General features: G+C 43.2%; 1 protein-coding gene across 1 annotated transcript; it reads left to right on the top strand.

Annotated features, from left to right (window-relative positions):
* Positions 1 to 402: 402 nt before the first annotated feature.
* LOC134290280 (uncharacterized) lies at positions 403 to 20,488 on the top strand. Its single transcript, XM_062857380.1, has 4 exons — positions 403 to 5,133; positions 5,500 to 5,778; positions 5,847 to 6,056; positions 20,249 to 20,488. The coding sequence occupies exons 1-4, from the start codon at positions 403 to 405 to the stop codon at positions 20,486 to 20,488; spliced, it is 5,460 nt and encodes a 1,819-aa protein (XP_062713364.1).
* The last annotated feature ends 1,605 nt before the right edge of the window (positions 20,489 to 22,093 follow it).

The raw sequence follows: 22,093 nt of genomic DNA, 5'->3' as shown, positions 1-22,093 counted from the left end.
GGAGATAGTTTTCCCACCCTATGGAGTTCGCCGCTGGTCCGTCGGTCGCTGCATGGCAGTTTCCATACACCGAATCCACTTTGGGAATCGGTGAGACCAGCGGGCGCGCTGCAATCAAGGCAGCCTGGAGAAGAAAAGCAGTTTTACAGTCCACTGCAACACGCCGCAACATGTTTTGGTCCGATCGAACCGGATGGTTTGGTTCATCATCGCTGCTGGCTGGAACGCATCGCGACTGGGCGTGATTGAGTGGAGTGGCTGGCTTGGAGACAAAAACACACACCGCACAAAAGTTGGAAAAAGTTAAGCAAAGCGAAGACTGGACAATCGAATAAGAGTGAAGTGATTAACTGCTAATGAACATTGGACAAAAGTGCTAGTGCAAGTGATTAATTAAGAATCATGCCGCCGAAGCGTACACCTGTGAAGAATATGGAAGGTGGTGGTAGCAATTCCGCCGCCGGCAGCTACGACGACGCAGTGGAAGAGTTCGACGCGCTGGTGCACATGCGTGGCTCAGCAAAGGCAAAGCTGACACGCGTCAAGCACATGATGGATCAAATCGTAGAGGAGGAGATCACGCTGCCGCAGGTCAAGGTGCACCAGAAGAAAGTGGAAGCTGCCTACAAGGAGTATTCGGACTACCATGAACGCATCATGGTGATCTGCCCACCGAGTAAGAGACAGGATCAAGACTGTAAGTACGTTGAATTTGAAACATTGTACGACGAAATTTCCCTCGCTCTCGAAACATGGATCGAGATGCTGAGTCAAACGAATCGTAACCAACAACCGATTGTGGTTCAACCGTCGCTTCCTCGTGCCATTCCGCATTTCGATGGCAAATACGAGCAGTGGGAAAAATTCAAAGTCATGTTTAGGGACGTGGTCGACAGATCGAATGATCCGCCACGGATTAAGCTCTACCATTTGGAAAAGGCTCTAATTGGGGACGCAGCTGGCATAATTGATGCAAAAACCATCGCTGATGGCAATTATGACCATGCATGGGAAATTTTAGCAGAAAGGTTTGAAGACAAGCGACGAATGGTTGATCATCACATCTCTGGGCTACTCAACATGAGAAAAATGTCACAAGAAAGCCACTCTGAGTTGAGAGAGTTGGTCGATTCATGTGTTGGTCATGTCGAAAATTTGAAACATTTGGGTCTAGATTTTACTGGGGTATCAGATACAATCGTAACGCACATCCTATCCAATGCGTTGGACGATGAGACAAAGAAGTTGTGGGAATCCTCGGTCGCCCATGGGGAATTGCCTGAATACGGGGACACTGTCAAATTTCTGAAAGGTCGCATTTCCGTACTTGAACGTTGTCAAAAGTCCACTAGTGATAGTAAGGTCAAACAATCCGCGCGTGGTGCAACCAAAGGACACGTGTCCGGCAAGCAGTCGTCGAAGGTGAAGGTGAACGTGGTGTCATCAAGCAGCTGTGAGTTCTGTGCAGGAGATCATCTGGCGTTCAAGTGCTCTACGTTCAACGGATTGTCGGCGGAGGATCGATTGAGGATGGTGCGTGATAAACAGGTGTGCTTCAATTGCTTGCGACGTGGTCACCGAAGTGGAGAATGTAAATCGAACAAGACGTGTTCGAAGTGCAAGCGGAAGCATCACACGTTGCTCCATGTTGAAGGTGGTTCAGAGCAAAGTTCAGGTTCCAGCAATGCCAGTACAACGGATCAGCAACAGTCTCCGAAGCAAGCGGCGCAGCCGGACAACGCAAATGTTCCTGGTAGCAGTACGCCCAACACCGTGGCTTCGAATGTGGTCGAGAAGCCAATTTCGCAAGTGCTGTTGCTGACTGCAATGGTCAACGTTTTGGACAAACATGGAAAACCGCAATCATGTCGCGCTCTTTTGGATAGTGGGTCCCAGGTCAACTTCATCTCGGAGGCGATGTTGGAAAAGCTGCAAGTGGATCGAGAAGAAATCGACATTCCCATCACCGGAATCAACAGCGTCAGATCCAGCGTTCGACAACGTGCGAGGGTGGAGGTTTGTTCGAAGCAGAATGGTTTCAAGATGGAGTTGGATTGCTTGGTCTCGCCGAAGGTAACAGGAAACCTGCCGACCTTCAAGGTTGACGCAGCTACATGGAACATTCCCGCTGGAATCCAGTTGGCAGACCCTACGTTCTTCCGTCCAGGACAAGTGGATTTGCTGATTGGAATGGAATGGTACGACGATATACTCAAGGCCGGTCGTCTAAAGCTATCAGAAGATCTGCCTACGCTCCGAGATTCGCAATTTGGCTGGTTGGTTGGTGGAAAATATGCTAGTGCTTTTTGTGGAACAATTGTGAACTCTAATGTGGCAACACCATCAAGTGACTCTTTAAACGAACTGATGCAAAAGTTTTGGGAAGTTGAAAGTGTTTCCAGTGAGAAGTGCGTGATGACTGAAGCTGAACAGTGTGAGCAGCATTTCCAGTCTACGGTTCGTCGAAATGAAGATGGTCGATACGTAGTACAGTTTCCACTTCGGGAATCAATCAGCCAGCTTGGAGATTCGAGACCAATGGCGCTGAGGAGATTCTACGCACTGGAGGCAAAATTGCAGAAGAACCCGGACATTAAGAAGCAGTACGACGAATTCGTGGATGAATACGAGCAGCTTGAACATTGCAAGGAAGTGCATGAAGTGGAAGATCCTGTTGGTTTGCAGAGATGGTATCTAGCGCACCACGCGGTACTCAAGCCGTCGAATACGACTACCAAGTGTCGTGTCGTGTTTGACGCATCGGCAAAGGTTGGTGGAATGGCATTGAATGATGTGATGATGGTTGGCCCTACAATTCAACCTGATTTTCTGACGATCATTTTGAAGTTTCGTATGTATCGGTATGTGCTAAGCGCTGACATCGCTAAGATGTATCGGCAAGTGTTGAAGGACAATTGTCATACTCCGCTACAACGCATTTTCTACAGGAAGAAGCCCATCGAGCCACTGCGAGTCTGGGAGCTTCAAACTGTGACGTACGGTACAGCTGCAGCACCATTTCTGGCCATTCGTGCGCTGTATCAATTGGCAATCGACGAGGAAGCAGAATATCCTTTGGCAGCGGAGCTGGTGAAGAAGATGTTCTACGTGGACAACGTACTTTTTGGTGGAAACAATTTGGTAGAAGTGAGAGGCCTCCAACGAGAGTTGATTTCGCTACTGCAACGCGGAGGTTTTCATCTACACAAGTGGGCCGCAAACGATGAACGACTCCTGGACTCTATTCCTGAGGAGGATCGAGATAAACTGGTGAAGATTGAAGACTCTAGTGCCAATGAGGTAATTAAGACCCTTGGGCTTATGTGGGATCCGGTCGGAGATGATTTTCTGTTCCGGGCACAATCTGACTGCAACAATCCAGCACCGACAAAACGGCAAGTTCTGTCAGTTATAGCAAGGCTTTTCGATCCCCTCGGCCTGTTGTCACCAGTAATCGTTCTCGCAAAGGTTTTGATGCAGAAGCTGTGGAAGAACAAAATGGATTGGGACGATCGGCTGGATGAAGAGCTACTCGACGACTGGAGATATTTTTTGAACGCGCTGCCACTTGCAGAGGACTTCCGAGTTCCTCGGCGGGTAATTTCTGAGGAAGTGGCAAGGATTGACATCCATGGATTTGCAGACGCGTCAAATACAGCCTACGGAGCATGCGTGTACCTTCGGTCGGTACATTCCGATGGTACTACGAGTTCGAGCTTAGTTACAAGCAAATCAAAAGTCTGTTCCATAACGCCTATGTCCATCCCGCGCAAGGAATTGATGGCAGCTCTACTCCTGCATCGATTGGTTAAGAAAGTGGTTGACGCAATGGAATTGGAACACGTTCCGGTTACTCTCTGGTCCGACAGCCAGGTGGTTATTGCGTGGCTAAACAAGCCGTTGGACTGCCTGCAAGTATTCGTGAGGAATCGTGTAGCCGAGATTACAAGCGAAAGTGAACATGTTTGGAAGTATGTCCGCTCTGCAGACAACCCAGCAGACATTGTATCACGAGGCATGCCATCGAAAGCGCTCGCGACGAGCAACCTATGGTGGAATGGACCGTTTTTCCTGTGCAGTGCAGCATATGACGAAGTGGTTCCTGCAGCTCTGGAAGATGGAGAGATTCCTGAACTGAAGCCGGCTGTATCTGTCAACGTAGCAGCTGTATACGAGGAGCTTCCGATATTGACAAAGTTTGAATCATTTCGGAAGACACAAAGGATTATCGCCTACGTTTTAAGGTTCATCAACAACTGCCGTAAGATTGGTGAACGAAGCACTGCAACGACGCCCACGATTTCTGAACTGAAGGAGGCAAACAAGCGGATCATCCAAGCGATCCAGAGGAGCGAACTTCAGGATGAAATCGATCGCCTGCAAGCGGGGGAGCCATGCAAGAGAATCGGCAATCTGAACCCTTTCTTGGACGACGGATTACTACGAGTTGGAGGTAGAATTCGTCACAGCAAACTAGCATACGAGGTAAAGCATCAATGGATCGTTCCGGACAAGCACCCCGTAACGAGAAGACTCATCGCAGCGGTACATAGAGAAAACTTGCATGCTGGTCCGAGTAGCGTGATCACAGCCCTAAGAGAGCGCTACTGGATACTGAACACCAGATCGACGGTACGAAGGGTGACGAGAAGTTGCATCACTTGCTTCAAATCAAGCCCGAAGCTTGCTGAGCAGTTCATGGGAGACTTGCCGTCGTATCGCATCACCGTTGCACCTACGTTTTTGAAAGTTGGAGTAGACTTCGCTGGACCTATCTACATAAAGCAAACCGCCAGGAAAGCAGCTCCAGTGAAAGGCTACATATGCGTATTTGTCTGTATGGTTTCGAAGGCAATGCACTTGGAAGTGGTGGAGAACCTATCCACTGAAGCGTTTTTGGCAGCACTACAAAGATTCGTATCCAGAAGAGGAGTACCCGAGGAAGTGTATAGCGACAACGGAACGAATTTCATCGGCGCGCGATCAGAGCTTCGTGAGTTGTACGAGCTCTTCAAGTCCGACCTAACCAACGGTAAGCTATCACAGTTCTGTCAAGTCAAGGAGATTAAGTGGACCACGATTCCCCCAAATGCGCCTCATTTTGGAGGGCTATGGGAGGCGGGCGTTAAAAGCGTGAAGTCTGTTCTGAAGAAAGTCTATCAGTCCGCCTCTCTGACAATAATGGAATTTGCGACCTTGCTGTGTCAAATCGAGGCTATTCTAAACTCTAGACCTCTTTTTGCACATTCCTCTGACCCTAATGACCCAACCGTTTTGACTCCTGGCCATTTAATGATCAATAGACCTTTAACTGCTATCCCTGAGCCAAGTCTTGATGACATTCCCCTCAACCGCCTGTCAAAATGGCAGCACATTCAGCTTCTTCGACAGCATTTTTGGCAACGCTGGTCGAAAGAATATTTGGTAGAGCTTCAATGTCGTTCAAAGTGGACGAAGAAGCACGTCAATGTAGTCCCTAACATGATCGTCCTGTTGAAGGAAGATAACGTACCACCTCAACAGTGGAAAATGGGTAGAATCGTCAAAACCTATCCAGGTCCCGATAATCTCACTCGTGTCGTCGACGTTCGTGTGGGCACCAGCGTTTTCAAGCGGCCAATCCACAAGTTGGCACCCCTGCCCATCCTCGAAGAAGAACCAGTACGTTCCACACATCAGGATGAAGATTCCAAGGAGCCACCAGTGTCACTCTTTTCCCGGGTGCAGCATGTTCAGTCCGCAACGCTGCGAACTGAAGATGGAGCACGTATCGTTCACGTGAAGAAAGAGCAAGCAAACCAAGGTAGAAGCACGCAATCTTCGCATGAAGGAAACCCCCCAAAAAGGAGCCAATCGCCACGCTGAGAAGGAGGAAAAAACCATCGTCGTCGTCGACGACGGCCGTCGAGGACGAGAGCCAAAGAAGCGCTACTTGGTGGCGCGAGCATCAGTTTCAATACGCATCTCGAAGTGATTGGATCGCAGCAACCGAAGCAAAAGAGAAGCCAAGCCGGCGAGGAAAAGTGTGGGCCGATGACGGCCATAGTAAAAGTTATGTACATAGTGTAATTAGGAAATTAAAATGAATTAGAACAAATTCAGTGTGTGTGTCGTTTGTCTCTGAGCCGGAAATTCCCTTGGTCCGCCAGTCGCCTGCGTGTGCGGTTGAGTCCTTTTCAGGGCTAGAGTTATTTGGAGATAGTTTTCCCACCCTATGGAGTTCGCCGCTGGTCCGTCGGTCGCTGCATGGCAGTTTCCATACACCGAATCCACTTGGGGAATCGGTGAGACCGGCGGGCGCGCTGCAATCAAGGCAGCCTGGAGAAGAAAAGCAGTTTTACAGTCCACTGCAACACGCCGCAACAAATACCAACAATGTATTTGACAAATTTTCAACTCAAAGCAAATCCGATAGCTTCGATACCGAAGCAATTACAAACTTGATGTTAACTGAACTATTGAATATGCTTTTGTCCAGGTGTCCACCTCAGATCGTAATCATAATAGGGTCGGCTTCATAAACAAGCAGAAGCTTCCAATCTGCATTCTAATCCTTGAATGTAAGACTAGTTCACATTACTTCAATTATTGCACCTGCTCTCAGGAAAACTCTTCAATAATATTATTATGTATAACATGCACATATACAGCACATCAACAGTGGCCCACTGATAGCGAATAACCAAGAAACTCGACTGGTAGTGGGTATTCCATTTTTGGATACAACTCCGACCGAACCTGCACCATCTCAATCACAATAAGACTCTTTCACCTCAACCGGCAACATGACATGATGGCAGTTCGGCAAACCAGTATAGTGAACAGTGCTTCTAGGCACTTGTTCCATCTCTTTACCTGCTGAACTACCTATGTTGTAGGAATGATAAACACTGTGGCGACCACACACACACATCAGTGCAGTGGCAAAAGTACTTGTCTCCATCACCGGTAATAACAGGACAATTTCGCTGCAAACTGTTTAACTATTTTATGGCCGAGTTGGATCATGTTGTACCAGGTGGTACCTACATAAACGATGCAACGCCGCCACCACCGGTCGGCCGAGCTGAGAAATGACCGGATACCTATCAGCAAAAGGGCATCTCTAATTAGAGTTGTGCTTGATGAGCGAGCGGCTTACAGTACAATATGGCTTTTGTGGGGTACACAGGAGGGCATGCGACTATAATGCTGTACATTGAGAGAGTCGATGATTTGGTGATGTGTCCAGTAGATAAAGTTTAAATGCGAACAATGTACCTTCGTAAAATCATCGCTCGCTGCCCAAAGTAAAATGAGTTTAGCGAAGCACAATCTGGTTGTGAATTCTACTACACTCCACTATCCACGTTACATCTACCGTAATTTCTCGATCGAGTTTTAACCAAGTAAAAAGATTTTATGCAATTAACTAGCCAAAGTAACGTACTAACGACAACAACAAAAATCAATTAGATCAAAAGAAAACCAAGAAATTGTGGTGGACGCTATGTGAAATTAGCACGTACCTAAGCTCTAAATATTACATAGCTTATGGTTCAAACTACCATGCGTCTCCATTCTTCCACTTGAAGAGAGTTTATGCTCGTGAAGTGACGAACCTGAAACGGGGAACCAAATGCCAGTAAAACAAATCAATCAAATTACGTACAGTTGTGTGCATCGTCCATTGCTGCAAAAAAATACTTCTTATTTTCTTCGATAATGATTTTTTTTATTCCTGTTCGGGTTTGTCACTGCGACCAGTTTTTAGATCTATTGTGACATTACCCGTATCCTTAGTGTAGTGCATGTCGCATTACTCAATTGCCATTGAGGGGCAATAAAGTATCGATTTTGATACAGTTTTTGTTTTGTTTTCTTAGAAAACAAAACAAGAGTACTGGTATTGGCCATGCATCGGAAACCTAGCATCACCCTTGTTTTACTGCTAAATTCTCCCCAGTAGGAAGTTTAGGACCCGGGTTTTAACATTAGCAGCAATATCATTCCAATAAAGGAACATGTGTTCAGTGATAAGGATTCTAGTATGTTCCTTGCGTACTAGCACTTTCCAGTCTTCGAAGAGTTAGTATATACATGGATCCCTAACCCAATTTGATTTTGTTTGCATTGAGTTTTGGTGAGGTTTTTAACTATAAGCAAAGTAAAGTTGGTAAACTCAGTTTTGTTCAAAAACTGGAAGCCGCCAAAACACCAGTAGTAAGGACTAAATACTATAATTCCTTGAATTACCAGAACACATATTCCAAAATTGAAAAATAGGACGACGCTAGATTTCGTTTTGGTAGATCTATCACCGCAACGCAACCCAAAAAGGCGATCTACCCACGCTACGGGTTCCGTTAAAGATCGAGCATATTTTAAACCCCCTCAACCATTCATCCCTCAGCACGGGTTACCTGACACCTTGGATTGGGGTTACCTGTTTGGTGGACTTTTACCCCCGGAACAGGTGGTCCGTAGTGCTATTCTAAGCCGGCATCTACACGGGCAATAATGAAAATTACTTTACTACTTAATTTAATATTGATCATACAAAAGGCTAAATTACTAGATCTATTGTACGTGTGCATTGACAGTGGTTGGACATTTCTACAACTTCCTAAATACACTGGAACCTCTTTTTGTGTCATTGACTGGGAGTATATAAACTTAAGCCCAAAAAAGGGGATTTCCGAAGCGTTCCAATATTGCGCAATAAGCACTAAATTGGTGTCGGATGTAACTTCATTTACTTGCGCTGCCTTTTCTATGCGTTGGAAGTAGTGCACTTAAACATACGTAAATGTGATGCTCTAGACGTTATGTTTAATGAATAGGAAAGGCAGCGGAAGTCAATGAATTTACTTCCGACACCAGCTTATTGCGACATCCACAATATTATTAAGGGCCTTCAGGAATGTGTCTTGAGACTTTAAGAGCAATCAGGAGAGTGACAGGAGGAGGACGTTACAAAGAGTTTCAAGGGCATTTCAAAGCATTCCAGATGCATTTCAGAAAGTTTCAGTGGGTTTCAGATACGTTTTAAGGACAATCCTAGAGTATTTAGGAACGTTTGATAGCATTTCAAGGGGGTTTTCGTGAGCCTCATGTGTAGCCCTTTAAAGGCGTTTCAAGGGGTTTTCGGGGAATTTCATATAGATTATGATAATTTCAAGGGCGTTTCAATGGGATTACAGAGGTTTCAGGGGCGTTTCGAGGCATTTCAGGTCAATGTCACATCAGGGGGTTTCAGGAACATCCTTATCCCTAGTGAGCTGTTGGGGTAAATAATAAGGCCCTCTTTCCAATGTACATGCAAATTAGGGTAGTCCATATTTTCAAAGAAATTCGAACCCAAACTTTTTTATTTGCAAGAATTTTTATATACATTCTTAGGAAAAGTTGTAGATCTATCAATTTTGAGCAAGTTTGCTGAAGACAGTTTTTATGTAGCTTTAGAATTGACCGAGCTAGAGATATTTTTCTGAATCAGCTTAGGGTGGCTCAATAACAGGGTTGTTACGAGAAGCGTGGAAAAAAATCCGCGCCAAATCCGCGCAAGAAAAAATTGAATCCGCGCCAAATCCGCGAGTGCTAAAGTAAAGTTTCATTACGTATATATTAAACATAGAATTTTAACAATCTACAATGCTACAATAGTGTATGAAGAAAAGGCACTTTCAACTTGAATAGACTATTTGAGTGCTGGATGGGAGCTGAACTGTTGATTCGTAAATTAACGCAGCTCATCTTAAATGTTCTAAGCTTTCCACAGTTTGAAGGCGTTTTGCCACAACTCTATTGCATTTTTTTTTCAGCAATATTCCTTCAAGAATTTTTAGTAAAATCGCTGTAGCAATCTACAGTGCATTCTTGGAGAAATCTGTCAGAATCCGTCATTCAGGAAATATACCACCAGATTTGTGAAAAAATTGTGTGAAATTGTGTGGCAAAGAAAACATTGGAAAATTAAGAAAAATCTTGGAGGTATTTATAAAAAATCCTTAAAAAACTCTGAATGAAATGGAAAGAATTTCTGAAGTTTTCGTTTGCAGAACCTTATTCAAATTTTTCCAAGAATTCTTAAAATAATGAGCTTGAATTTGGGTAGGATATTGTGAGGGTAATGCTTAGAAATTAACTCTAAGATTTTTTAGTAATGTGTGGAGAATCCCAGTGGGACTTCCTAGAAAGAAACTTAAACTTTACAAAAAAAAAATAAATAAATAAAAGACAAAAAAATTTCTCCAGTTATTTATCCATGAATTCCTTCAAAAATTCCCCTTGGATATTTTCAAACTTTTCAACATTAATTCTCACAGGGATTTATATTCATTTTTTTTTAATTTATGGTGCCTTGACAGTTTTTTTTTTCTAAAATGATCTAACAATTTCTACTAGAAATGGCTCTAGAAATATGCGGTGGATCACTCTGAAAATTTCAACGTTAAATCTATTCTAGTGGCTTCTGATGGAAGGATTACTCCAGCCATGGATTCCTAATATTTGTAATGAATTTTCTAGAATCAAATTTTAATTTTTAATTGAGAAACCTGTATTAAAAAGATTAATCGTACCATATCCATGCGCGTAACTACAGCGCGGTCCTCTCAGTTCCAATGCCATGTGCGCTTGTTATACACTACAGCCAGCGTCCACGACTTTGGAACTAAAAATTATTATAGTTTTGTCGGAAACTCTTTCGAGAATTTTCTTTTTCTTTCGATATTTTTGCAGTATGTTTTTATAGAAAATTTCCAGGCATTACAAAACAAATCAAGAGAACTTTTTAGATGAAAGCATTCTCCAAAAAAAGAAAACAAGATAATAGTTCATTCACAAAGATCTTAAGAACAATATCAGAAAAGATCCTTAGAGGAATTCCGGAGATACACCCTGAAGAAGATCCTTGATGATTTCCTGGATTTTGTTATAGAATTTCTAAGAAGTATTCAGGGTAGAGCTCGGAGTTTAGTTCATCCCTGTAAATCCAATAGATATCACAGCGTAACAAAAATTAGCTTTTGGTCTGTCTCAAGAGCAAACTTATGTGTCTCTGACTGATTTTGAGCCGCTGAATCTGAATCCGGACTCAGATTTGCCCCAGCACGTCACAATTATGATCAATACCTCAATTTATAGGGCAAAATATGCGATTTTGGAAACATCGTTTTGAGCAATCAAAATGTAAATTGGTCAATTAACATCTTAATTAACGGCTAATGCAAAATATTTCGTTTTGCCAAATCGAATTTGATAGTTTTAACCCTCTACTGCCCATGGTTGCTCTAGAGCACCATCGATTTTCGACGAATTCGAGACAAACGGAATTAGATGAATATGATGCAATAGTTTTTAGAATATGATTGTAATCTCATTAGGTAAACCCAACTGCCAACTACTTGTTTCAATAGTGGAACTATTGATAAACAATCAAAATACTATTGATTTACAACTAATTTTTTTTTTCGTTGATTTCGAAGAATCTGACCAATATGCAATAACTTTTTTCGGAAACGCTTTCTTGGCATAGAAATAGTCGTTCAAAGTCGTGGGAAGCAAAGGGTTAAGTAATTTATTTTAGGTACGATATTTCTCATACAAATCACCCTCCAAAAGTTGCATGCAAGTTTACATACTAACATAAAATGCTTAAATTTATCAATTTTAATTTGGTAAAACGAAATGTTTCGCGCGAGTCGTTAATTTAGATGTTAATTGACCAATTTACCTTTTGATTGCTTCAAAACAATATTTCCATGCTTAATGACTTGCAGTCAAAGAAGACCCAAAATCACATATTTTGCCCTATAAATTGAGGTATTGCTCAAAACTGTAACGTGCTGGGGCAAATCTGAGCCCGGATTCAGATTCAGCGGCCCAAAATCTGTCAAAGACACATAAGTTCGCTCTTGAGACAAAAAATGTTGCGCTGTGTATTATATGTTATTGTAATATGATCATTTATAAAGGTAAGAAAGTGCTAGCGCGTTTTTTTGTAAAAACTAAGTATGAAAAATAATGTTTATTGCTACGACAATAAACTACATAGACGTTATGTAACTAAGCTGGTTCAGTTCAAAGCTTTCTAGATCAAGTTTGTATTAAATTATTAAGGGAACATATTTCCTCTAGGTTCTAGGATTCATATCAACGGGAATAAAAGTTATTTCAAGCACCAACATGGCTGAACTCTTAGTATTTTCATATGTCAAACGCTGGTTGGTCGATAAAAAGAAGGCAATCTCATACGAAAAATCTATGATGCAAATCAGATTAAAATCATGTTCAAAATTCAACCAAATTTGCACAACGGAACAGCAAAACCAATTCCGCGCCAAATCCGCGCGAGGGCCGAATTCTAGGGGTAAATCCGCGCCAAATCCGCGAAATTCGCAAAATCCACGTTGTTGTAACAACCCTGCAATAAAAACCGGTTTTCTGGCTTTAACTTTTCAGTTTCAATTTCTCATCAAAGTCGTTTAAACACCACTTTCTGAGCTTCCAACAACGCACATTTTCGTGCGCTGAAAATGTTGCTACGTCATTCCATTCAAAAGATATTGATAATTTTCTAGAAAAAAATAGGCAGTTTCCACTATTTTTTTCTCGAGTTACAAAAATAACACACCTCTAATTTTTTGATATGTTTTACAACTATATTTCATCATTTGAATTCTGGCGAAGTATATTTTTTATGTTTGCCCCAACCCGTAATAAAAGCCTTTCAAAAAACTATGATTTAAAAAAAAAACGTCTGTAACTATTGAACCAAAAGAGATAATTACCGTCTCCGCGCACGAAACGACGCGTTTTCAAATACTCTACAAATGTTTCTTGGGCGCACAGAAAAAAATATTCATGTAAAATTCAGCGAGAAATAATGCACATAAAGGGAATGCTAGAGTTAGTGCATATTTACATGAGATATCATGTAAAATTACGTTACAATAGTGTAAATTTCCGCTAATAGTCACGTAACCGGTTGGAGTCCATGATGGTTTACGTGATGGTTGGCGGAAATTTACACGATAGTAATGTAATTTTACATTATATCTCATGTAAAAATGCGCTAACTCTAGCATTCCCTTTATGTGCATGATTTCTAGCTGAATTTTAATTACATATTTTTTTCTGTGCGGCTTTGATAAGAAATTGAAACTGAAAAAGTTAAAGCCAGAAAACCGGATTTTCTTGAACCACCCTGAGCTAATTCAGAAAAATATCTCTAGCTCGGTCAATTTTAAAGCTACATAAAAACTGTGTACAGCAAACTTGCTCAAAATTGATAGATCTACAACTTTTCCAAAGAATGTATATTGTTATTCTTGCAAATAAAAAAGTTTGGGTTCGAATTTATTTGAAAATATGGGCCACCCTAATTTGCATGTACATTGGAAGGAGGGCCTTATTATTAGGAATAACTATGTAGAAGGCAAATCATTACAAAAACCATACACCAATTGTACCTATTCAAAATAGGTATAACTGGTGCATGACATTGACGCGTCCCGAACAAACCCTATAGCTTGTGTAAATATGCTTTCGGGAGTTACTGTTACAAGTTGCAACCGAATTCAAGCTGAAAGCTTTACATGAGTCCTACATGGTGTTTATGTTACCCAATTCGAACCGGCTTGAATGAGCTGCATGTTTCATTTCCAAAATAAGAACATGCGCAGTTGAGAAAGTGCTGACAGCAAGTTAGTAGCAGACAGTAAGTATTCCCATGTAGCAGCAGAATGAAACTTTTCGATGTTTTCGAAATCAGTATGAAATTGATACGACCGTTGTGTTTTCAGATATATGCTGTCCTACTTTTTCATAACTTAACTAAACAACTACGCCCTAGAAGTTTCATATCGTTTGATTTGAGGGCCTTTGATAGTACTACTGGAAACAATACACTGCATTTTTTGCTGGGAATCACCTCACTATGCTGATTTTATTTTGTGCTGAATGCATTCACCAATACGGATTGTTGAGTATCATTTTTATTTTCAGTTTGTTGAACAATTAAGGAGAAAAAGAATCCCTGGAGGAATTCATCCGGAATCCATGGATGGATGTTTACGGAATCCTTGGAGGTATTCGTCCAAAATCCCTGGAGGGATTCGTCCGGAATTCCTGGAGAGATTCGTCCGGAATCCCTGAACATATTCGTCTGGAATCCCTGAATAGATTCGCCCGGAATCCCTGGATAGATACGTCTGGAATTCCGGAAGGAATTCGTCCGGACTCCGTAAAGGGATTTGTGCGAAATTCCTGGAGGGATTCGTCCGGAATCCCTGGAGAAATTCGTCCGGAATCCGTAAAGAGATTTGTGCGGAATTCCTGTTTGGGTTCTTTCGGAGTCCCTGGAGGGATTCGTCCGGAATCCTTGAACAGATTCGATCGGTAACCCTGGAGGGATTCTTCCAGAATCCCTGGAGAGATTAGTCCGGAATTCCTGGAGAAATTCGCCCGGAATCCCTGAAAAGTTTCGTCCAGCGTCCCTGAACGGATTCGTCCGGAATCCCTGATGAGATTCGAGTGGAACCCCTGAACATATTCGTTCGAAATCCCTGGAGGGTTTCGTGCGGAATCCCTAGAGGGAGTCGTCCGGAATCCCTCGAAGGATTCGTTCGGAATTTCTGGAGGAATTCAACTGGAATCCGTAAAGGGATTTGTGCGAAATTCCTGTATGGGTTCGTTCAGAATTCCTGGAGGAATTCGTCCGGATCCTTGAATGGATTCGATCGGAAACCCTGGAGGGATTCGTCCGGAATCCCTGGAGGGATTCGTCTGGGATCCCTGAAGGAATTCGTCCGAAATCCGTAAAGGGATTTGTGCGGAATTCCTATATGGGTTCGTTCGGAATCCCTAGAGGGATTCGTCCGGAACCCTTAAAGGGATTCAACCGATAACCCTGGAGGGATTCTTCCGGAATCCCTGGAGAGAGTAGTCCGGAATCCATGGCGAGATTCGTTTGGAATCCCTGTAAAGTTTCATTCGGAGTCCCTGAACGGATTCGTCCGGAATCCCTGATGAGATTCGAGCGGAATCCCTGAGCATATTCGTCAGAAATCCCTGGATGGATTTGTGCGGAATCCCTGGAGGGTTTCGTGCGGAATCCCTGGAGGATTCGTTAGGAATTCCTGCAGGAAATCGTCCGGAATGACTGGAAGGATTCGTCCGGAATCCCTGGACGGATTCGACCGGAAAGCCTGGAGGGATTCGTCCGGAATCCCTGGAGAGATTAGTCCGGAATCCCTGGAGTAATTTGTCCGGAATCCCTGAAAAGTTTCGTCCGGAGTCCCTGGACGGATTCGTCCGAAATCCCTGAAGAGATTCGTGCGGAATCCTTGAACAGATTCATCAAACATCCCTGAACGGATTCGCCTGGAATCTCTGAAGAAATTCGTCCGAAACCCGAAAAGGGATTTGTGTGGAATTCCTGAAGAGATTCATCCGGAATACCTGAAGGGACTCGTCCGGAATACCTGAAGGGGTTTCATCCGAAGTCCCTGGACGGATTCGTCCAGAATCCCTGGAGAGATTCGTGCGGAATCCCTGAAGAAATTCGTCCGAAATCCCTGGAGGGATTCGTCTGGAGTCTCTGAAGTAATTCATCCGGAATCCCTGGAGGGATTCGTCCGGAATCCCTGGAGGGACTCGTGCGGAATCCCTGGACTATACGTTCAGTATCACTGCAGGGATTCGTCCGGAATCACTGGAAGGATTCGTCCGGAATCCCTGGAGAGATTGTTTGTTAGGTTTTCATGAGATTTGTGCATTTTAAATCGTGAGTTGGCCATTGTAGCGATCATCTAGGGATTCTAACGAGCCTTTCCTTAAACGTGGCCCATCTAGCTTCGTGCCAAAAATCCGAGGCAGAAATTATCGCTTTTGAAATTTGAACGACTTTAAGGCACTTTATTTTGCACGTTTTTGACGGAACTCAGAATGTGCACATGTGCATCTGGGACGACCTAGGAATGGGCAAAAATTGTATAGTATTACTATTTATATGGTATAAGTTCACAATTTTCACCACAAATTCTGCGTCACGGCTTTATATTTCTCAATGAATTGAGTGCAAAAATTCCTAATTTCCCGAGAGCATCATTGACGTTGAATCGTCGCAGTCTGGTTGTGCGGTTGTGACTTGTGGTTGTTATTTTCTCCTATACTTTAAATGATGAAGTCACGTCTGAGCTGAATGAATGGGGAGCTTCCCAATATGGCGTACCGTTTTTCGACAATTTGTGACACCATCCTCCACGGCATAAACTATGTTAGAATATCTTTTTAGTACATGTGGACTGTCGGCGAATCCTCCTCCATCATTTATGGATGGTCTTCTACTAGAAAAAAAAAACTATTGCAAAACTGTAGGTATGTACAAGTATCCCCATGAGAGGCCCTGGCATAAAAACAAACTCAATGCCGCAGTACACGACAGTTGATAACTTTTCATTTTCGGTAAACTGCGATATAGGTGCCAACCACGAGCTATGTTTTCTCCTTTCCGCGCTGTAATTCCCCAGGAGCAAAACCAAACATTTGTCAAGTTGTCACGGTGAATGATGTTTTATCCATTATACGAATTTGGAATTCTTCTTTCCCATGCTGGACATTTGCGCACAACGGCTATTTGTCAAACCGGCGGTGACACTCGGAAGAGCCAGCACAGTCACTACAGGTTTGAGCTTCGAATGGCTATAGGCTATTTTACCTTGCCATTGAAAAAATAACTCAACGCATGCAAGGTAGAGTTGAGGTAGGACTACCACTTGTCCACAGATAGCTTTTCTTTTCTTACCATTGTTGTATTAGTATATCGAAGGTTGTGGAACGGACCTGGTGTGATGGTTAGAACACTTGACTATCACGCCGAGGACCTGGGAGCGAATCCCACTCCCGACAAACTCGCAAAATGTGAGTTCTTCCTTCGGAAGGGAAGTAAAGCGTGGGTCCCGAGATGAAGTAGCCTACACGCAGAAAAATGGCGCTTGTTTAAAACAATAAAACGCATGGTTGATTTTCAAACTGAGAATTTACTTATTCCAAAGTTATATTTAATTGTTTTCATTTAGAGTTTATCGATAAAAACAACCGGTTACCATAATTTCATATAATGTCAAAAATTTGTTTCAACAAAATATAAACCATAAACATGGTCCGAAAGCACTCACACATCTAAAAAATGCTTACCCCAACATCGCCACAACGAAGAAGGTGCAGCAAATCCATCACGCCAACTTCCAAGTGCAGCTTTGGCCGTGATGTATAACGCGCAGGTACTCACGACAGCATCCACAAAAAGTTGATCGGTTTCGCCTTTTTTGTCTTTTTTAGTCGTTCTCCCCATCCGCGATCAGAATCGCGCTACAATATTCGTTGGTCAGTCGGTTTTCTCGGTAGGGCGATGGAAGTGCGAGTGAAAAATCCGGGTTCAGAATCGCGCGACAATATTCGTTGGTCAGTCGGTTTTCTCGATAGGGCGATGGAAGTGCGAGTGAAAAATCCGGGTTCAGAATCGCGCTACAATATTCGTTGGTCAGTCGGTTTTCTCGGTAGAGCCATGCAAGCGCGAGTGTGGAATGCGGAATCATATTAGCTTGAGAATTTTCGAATGGCAGACAATTTTCAGGTAAGAGTGATGGGGGTGCGAGTGAAAAATCCGGGATCAGAATCGCGCTACAATATTCGTTGGTCAGTCGGTTTTCTCGATAGGGCAATGGAAGTGCGAGTGAAAAATCCGGGTTCAGAATCGCGCTACAATAATCGTAGATCAGTCGGTTTCCACGGTAGGGCGATGGAAACGCGAGCACGAAATCCGGGATCAGTGGTCATCGTGATCAAATAAATCATAATCGTGATGAAGACCGCGACGTGTATTTCCATATAACTAGTGGATCATATCACCTAACAGAGGTGGCTCCTAGATCCACACCTTACCCTACCCTACTTGTCGGGTCGAGCCTAACTCCGACCCTGGTAGAGATAAGAATAAATATGTGGGATAGTTGGCTGCCCTGACATGTAAGATGACAGCTCGGGGATTTCCGGGAACAGAAGAGTAGAGAATTACACGCGGGCAAGAGTAGTGCGTTCGAGGGAGAATAAATACCTTTTATATCGGAATACGTGCGTAGTGAGTTAATGTTTTATTTCCGAAATACGACATAATTGGCGACGCAGGATTAAATAAAAGTAACGGCCGGTTTGTTCGGTTAATTTTTGCTGCGAAGGTGGAAGTTTTTGCGTTGTGGAAGGAAGAAATAGCGGAGCGTTTTTTCGAAGCTGGACAGTGAGGTTGGGTGCTGCAAAGTGTGACGTAAGTAGCGATATAAAAAAGTGAGAGCTCTGTGACGTGTCTGAAAAAAATAAACGCATTCCTACACCGCTTTCCCAAAATTTGATGAGCTGTTTGAAAAAAGAAAGAAACTTAGTGAAAAGTGATGGTCGAGAAGAAATCAAGAGAGAAAAAAATGGCGAAGCGCGGGGAAAAAACGAAGTGTATATGTATTGGTTGGATGACTGAGATGTGCCATCCAAGATAGTGGTAATCGCGTTCAAATGGTCGCTGTTGGTTAGTGGTCGCTGTGTATACGTGGGTATGTGTGCACCAAACATCACTCATCTCTAAGGGCGAAATCGATGACGATGATCGATGATGATTGGAGTCAAATGTTGTAGTGGTGATTATCCGAGAGTGAAGACAAAACGGAAAGTGCAAAGGAAACGTTTTGCAGTTTATCGGGGTATGTACTTTTGACGAAGAGATTTTTCGAAGACGGTGAATAACAATAATGATGAAGAAAATATGTCTGTGTGCCACCGAGAGAATATTTATGTAGCGAAGCAAAACAAGAAAAGAAAAAGATAAAACGTATATTTTGAAGGTGTTGGTTATGTACCAAGTGGTCGGTTATGCTGAACGGATAGTGTATGTAAACATGAATGCATTGGATGTTGGTTTTGGGGTGAGATAGTGCAATTATTTGGTTAGGTACCAAGTTTTCAAGCATGTGACGGATCGAAAAAGGAGCAAAGAATGGTTACGTACCACAATGCGGAAAAATTTTATAAGGAGAAGAGGAAAGTTTCGGATGTGTCCCACAGTAGAGAAAAAAACCTTTATTTTACTAACAGGCGTAAGGTAGGTGGGGTTGTGTACCCAAGTATGCATGTGTTAATAAATTGAAGAACGATTGATCAACCGACGTGTAAAGTGAAGAAGGGTTGTGTGCTTGGTTGTGTACCAATATCAAACGGCAGCGCAGGGGTTTCGAAGGAAGAATAGGGTTGTGTACCCATATAAGCAAAAAAAAAAAAAAAATTGAGAAAGGTTGTGTACCCATACAAGCAGAGTCTTAAATTTGTGTGTATAATTTAAACATTTCAAGTACGGTGAAGGTGAGTTTTCGATCATAGACGTCGACTAAGGTAAGTGAATATTTTTTAAATTTCTGAAAGGATATGGGATGCACGAAGAACAATCGGGAATTTTGAAGGACTGATAGTGAACAAGAAAATATATGTATTTTGTTTGAGCATATGCAGACACGTCAACAAAGTTCTTTCTTTGTAATTGAAGTTTTGGTAAAACAGTAAAATCACAGTATTTGTTTTGTTCTTGATTCTTACTTTTTAAATAGAATGAACAGCTCAAGTCGAATCAAACCTTTTGACGTGACGATTGACGCAAGCCTTCTACCAACTGAATGGGAAACATGGAAATATGATCTGGAGTCGTTTTTTGTGGCTCAAAGGATCGAAAAACAATTTGAAAAGCGTGCCCAATTGGCCTATCTTGGTGGCCCTGGGCTCCAAGGTCTACTGAGACACCTTCCTGGAGTAGATAATGTACCACACGTTACTGTTGACCCTCCATATTACGACGTGGCAGTTAAGTGCCTCGATGATTATTTTGAACCGTTTCGTCGTAAGACGTTCGAGCGCCATTTGTTCCACCAAATCAAACAAAGTCCAGGAGAAAGATTCACTGATTTTGTGATGCGCCTTAGGAAACAGATCTCTAGGTGTTGTTATGACCCCTCGGTGGTAGAAGAGCTCATTACTGATCGTATCACACAAGGATGTACCTCTGAGGAATTACGTCTGAAACTTCTTCAGAAGGACAGAACCTTGGAAGAAGCTATTGCACTGGGAACAAGCTTGGCAGAGTCCTCGCAGAGAGCCACGGACCTGAGCAAACAACCATCATGGAAGAAAGACCACCAAGAGATCAACGCAATACGGCAATCTCGTCCAGGAAGATATACAGAAGGACAACGGAACATTCGGTCTGATGCGCGATTCAAAAGTGGATCTGAACAACGTTTCCAACGAGGTCCACCAAATGACCGATTCATCTGCTACAGTTGTGGCAAACGTGGCCATATCCAAGGAAGTAATGAATGTCCAGCTAGGAATACGAAATGCGCTTGCTGCGGCAGAGTTGGACACTGGGCTAAACGATGCTACAGTCGAGGACAAACAAGCGGGGGCATGAAGTGGTTTCAACGGTAGATGAGCCCAAACCCAAACGTATCCGTGCAGTTGTCGAACAATCGGAAAATGATCAGGAGCAGTACATCTTTTACGCAATGGGGCGCAACGTATTCGTATTCAAGGTCGGTGGAGTGGAGGTACCGATGACCATCGACTCGGGCGCGGACGCCAATATCATTAATCGTGAGGTATGGGACCAGATGAAGGAAGCCGGCGTGCGTGTGGAAAACATGTCCACGAAGATTGATCGAAGCCTGGTTGCGTACGCAACAGCAGAGCCCATGAATGTTGCGGGAATGTTTATGGCAGAAATCGAGGCAGGGGGCAACAAGGATTTCGCAAAGTTCTACATCGTTGAAAACGGTCAGCAGTGCCTACTCGGTGACAACACGGCCAAAAGCCTTAAGGTTTTGAAAGTTGGGTTCGACGTGGGATCCGTGCAGGATCAACAGCTGACGCCTTTCCCGAAGTTTCGGAATGTAGTGGTTGAAATACCCATCGACGTAGATGTGCAACCTGTCCAGCAGCCGTATAGGCGGCCCCCGATCGCTCTGGAACAACAAATCGAAGATAAGCTGCGCTGTCTTCTCCAACAGGACATAATTGAACGCGTTAATGGCCCATCTCCTTGGGTTTCTCCAATGGTCCCAGTTACCAAAGATTCTGGGGAGATTCGACTCTGCATCGATATGCGTCAGGCGAACAGGGCGGTTTTGAGGGAGACTCACCCGTTTCCACTAGTTGATGAATTATTAAGCTCGATGACTGGTGCGGTACGTTTTTCGAAGATCGACGTAAAGGATGCTTACCACCAAGTGGAAATCTCCGAAAAGTCACGGCCGATTACTACTTTCATTACGAAGCGTGGCCTATTCAGGTAGATTCAGTTGAGATGATTCATTATTAACCACAAATAAACTTGCTCATTTCTTATAAATAAATTAACAACATTTATTGTATTTTCGCTTCCTTTCTACTTTGGCTTGTGTACAAAACTATAAAACAGGTACAAACGGTTAATGTTTGGTGTAAGTTGTGCACCTGAATTGTTTCAGAAGGTGATGGAATCGGTACTTGCTGGACTGGACGGTGTGATTGTCTACCTTGACGACGCTGTTGTTCATGGAAAAACCCAGAAGGAACATGATGAGAGGTTGAATGCGGTTTTACAAAGGTTGTCTGAATATGGAGTACTCCTGAACGACCAGAAAAGTGTGTATAACGTTAGCTCTCTGGAATTCCTTGGTCATGTAATTTCCGTCGATGGTGTCCGCCCAACGGAAAGCAGAATTGACGCAATCCAGAGATTTAGAGAGCCACAAAATGTGACCGAATTAAGAAGCTTTCTGGGTCTAGTTTGTTACGTTGGGCGTTTCATCCCTGATCTTGCAACCAGGACAGATTCTTTAAGGCAGCTTCTTCGAACGGGAGTTCGATTCAAATGGACAGAGAAAGAAATGATGGACTTCGAAACAATCAAAACCGCTATTTGTAATATTGAGTACCTGGGATTCTTCAACCCTCAAGACTGCACAAAACTCATCGCCGATGCCAGCCCAACTGGAGTTGGTGCCGTTCTTCTGCAGGAGGATTGTAACGGAAAAAC

Source organism: Aedes albopictus, chromosome 3 (assembly GCF_035046485.1).
Source record: "Aedes albopictus strain Foshan chromosome 3, AalbF5, whole genome shotgun sequence".
Taxonomy (NCBI): Eukaryota; Metazoa; Arthropoda; class Insecta; order Diptera; family Culicidae; genus Aedes; species Aedes albopictus.
The sequence above is the reverse complement of the archived record's forward strand: the minus strand, read 5'-3'. Positions and strand labels throughout refer to the sequence as shown.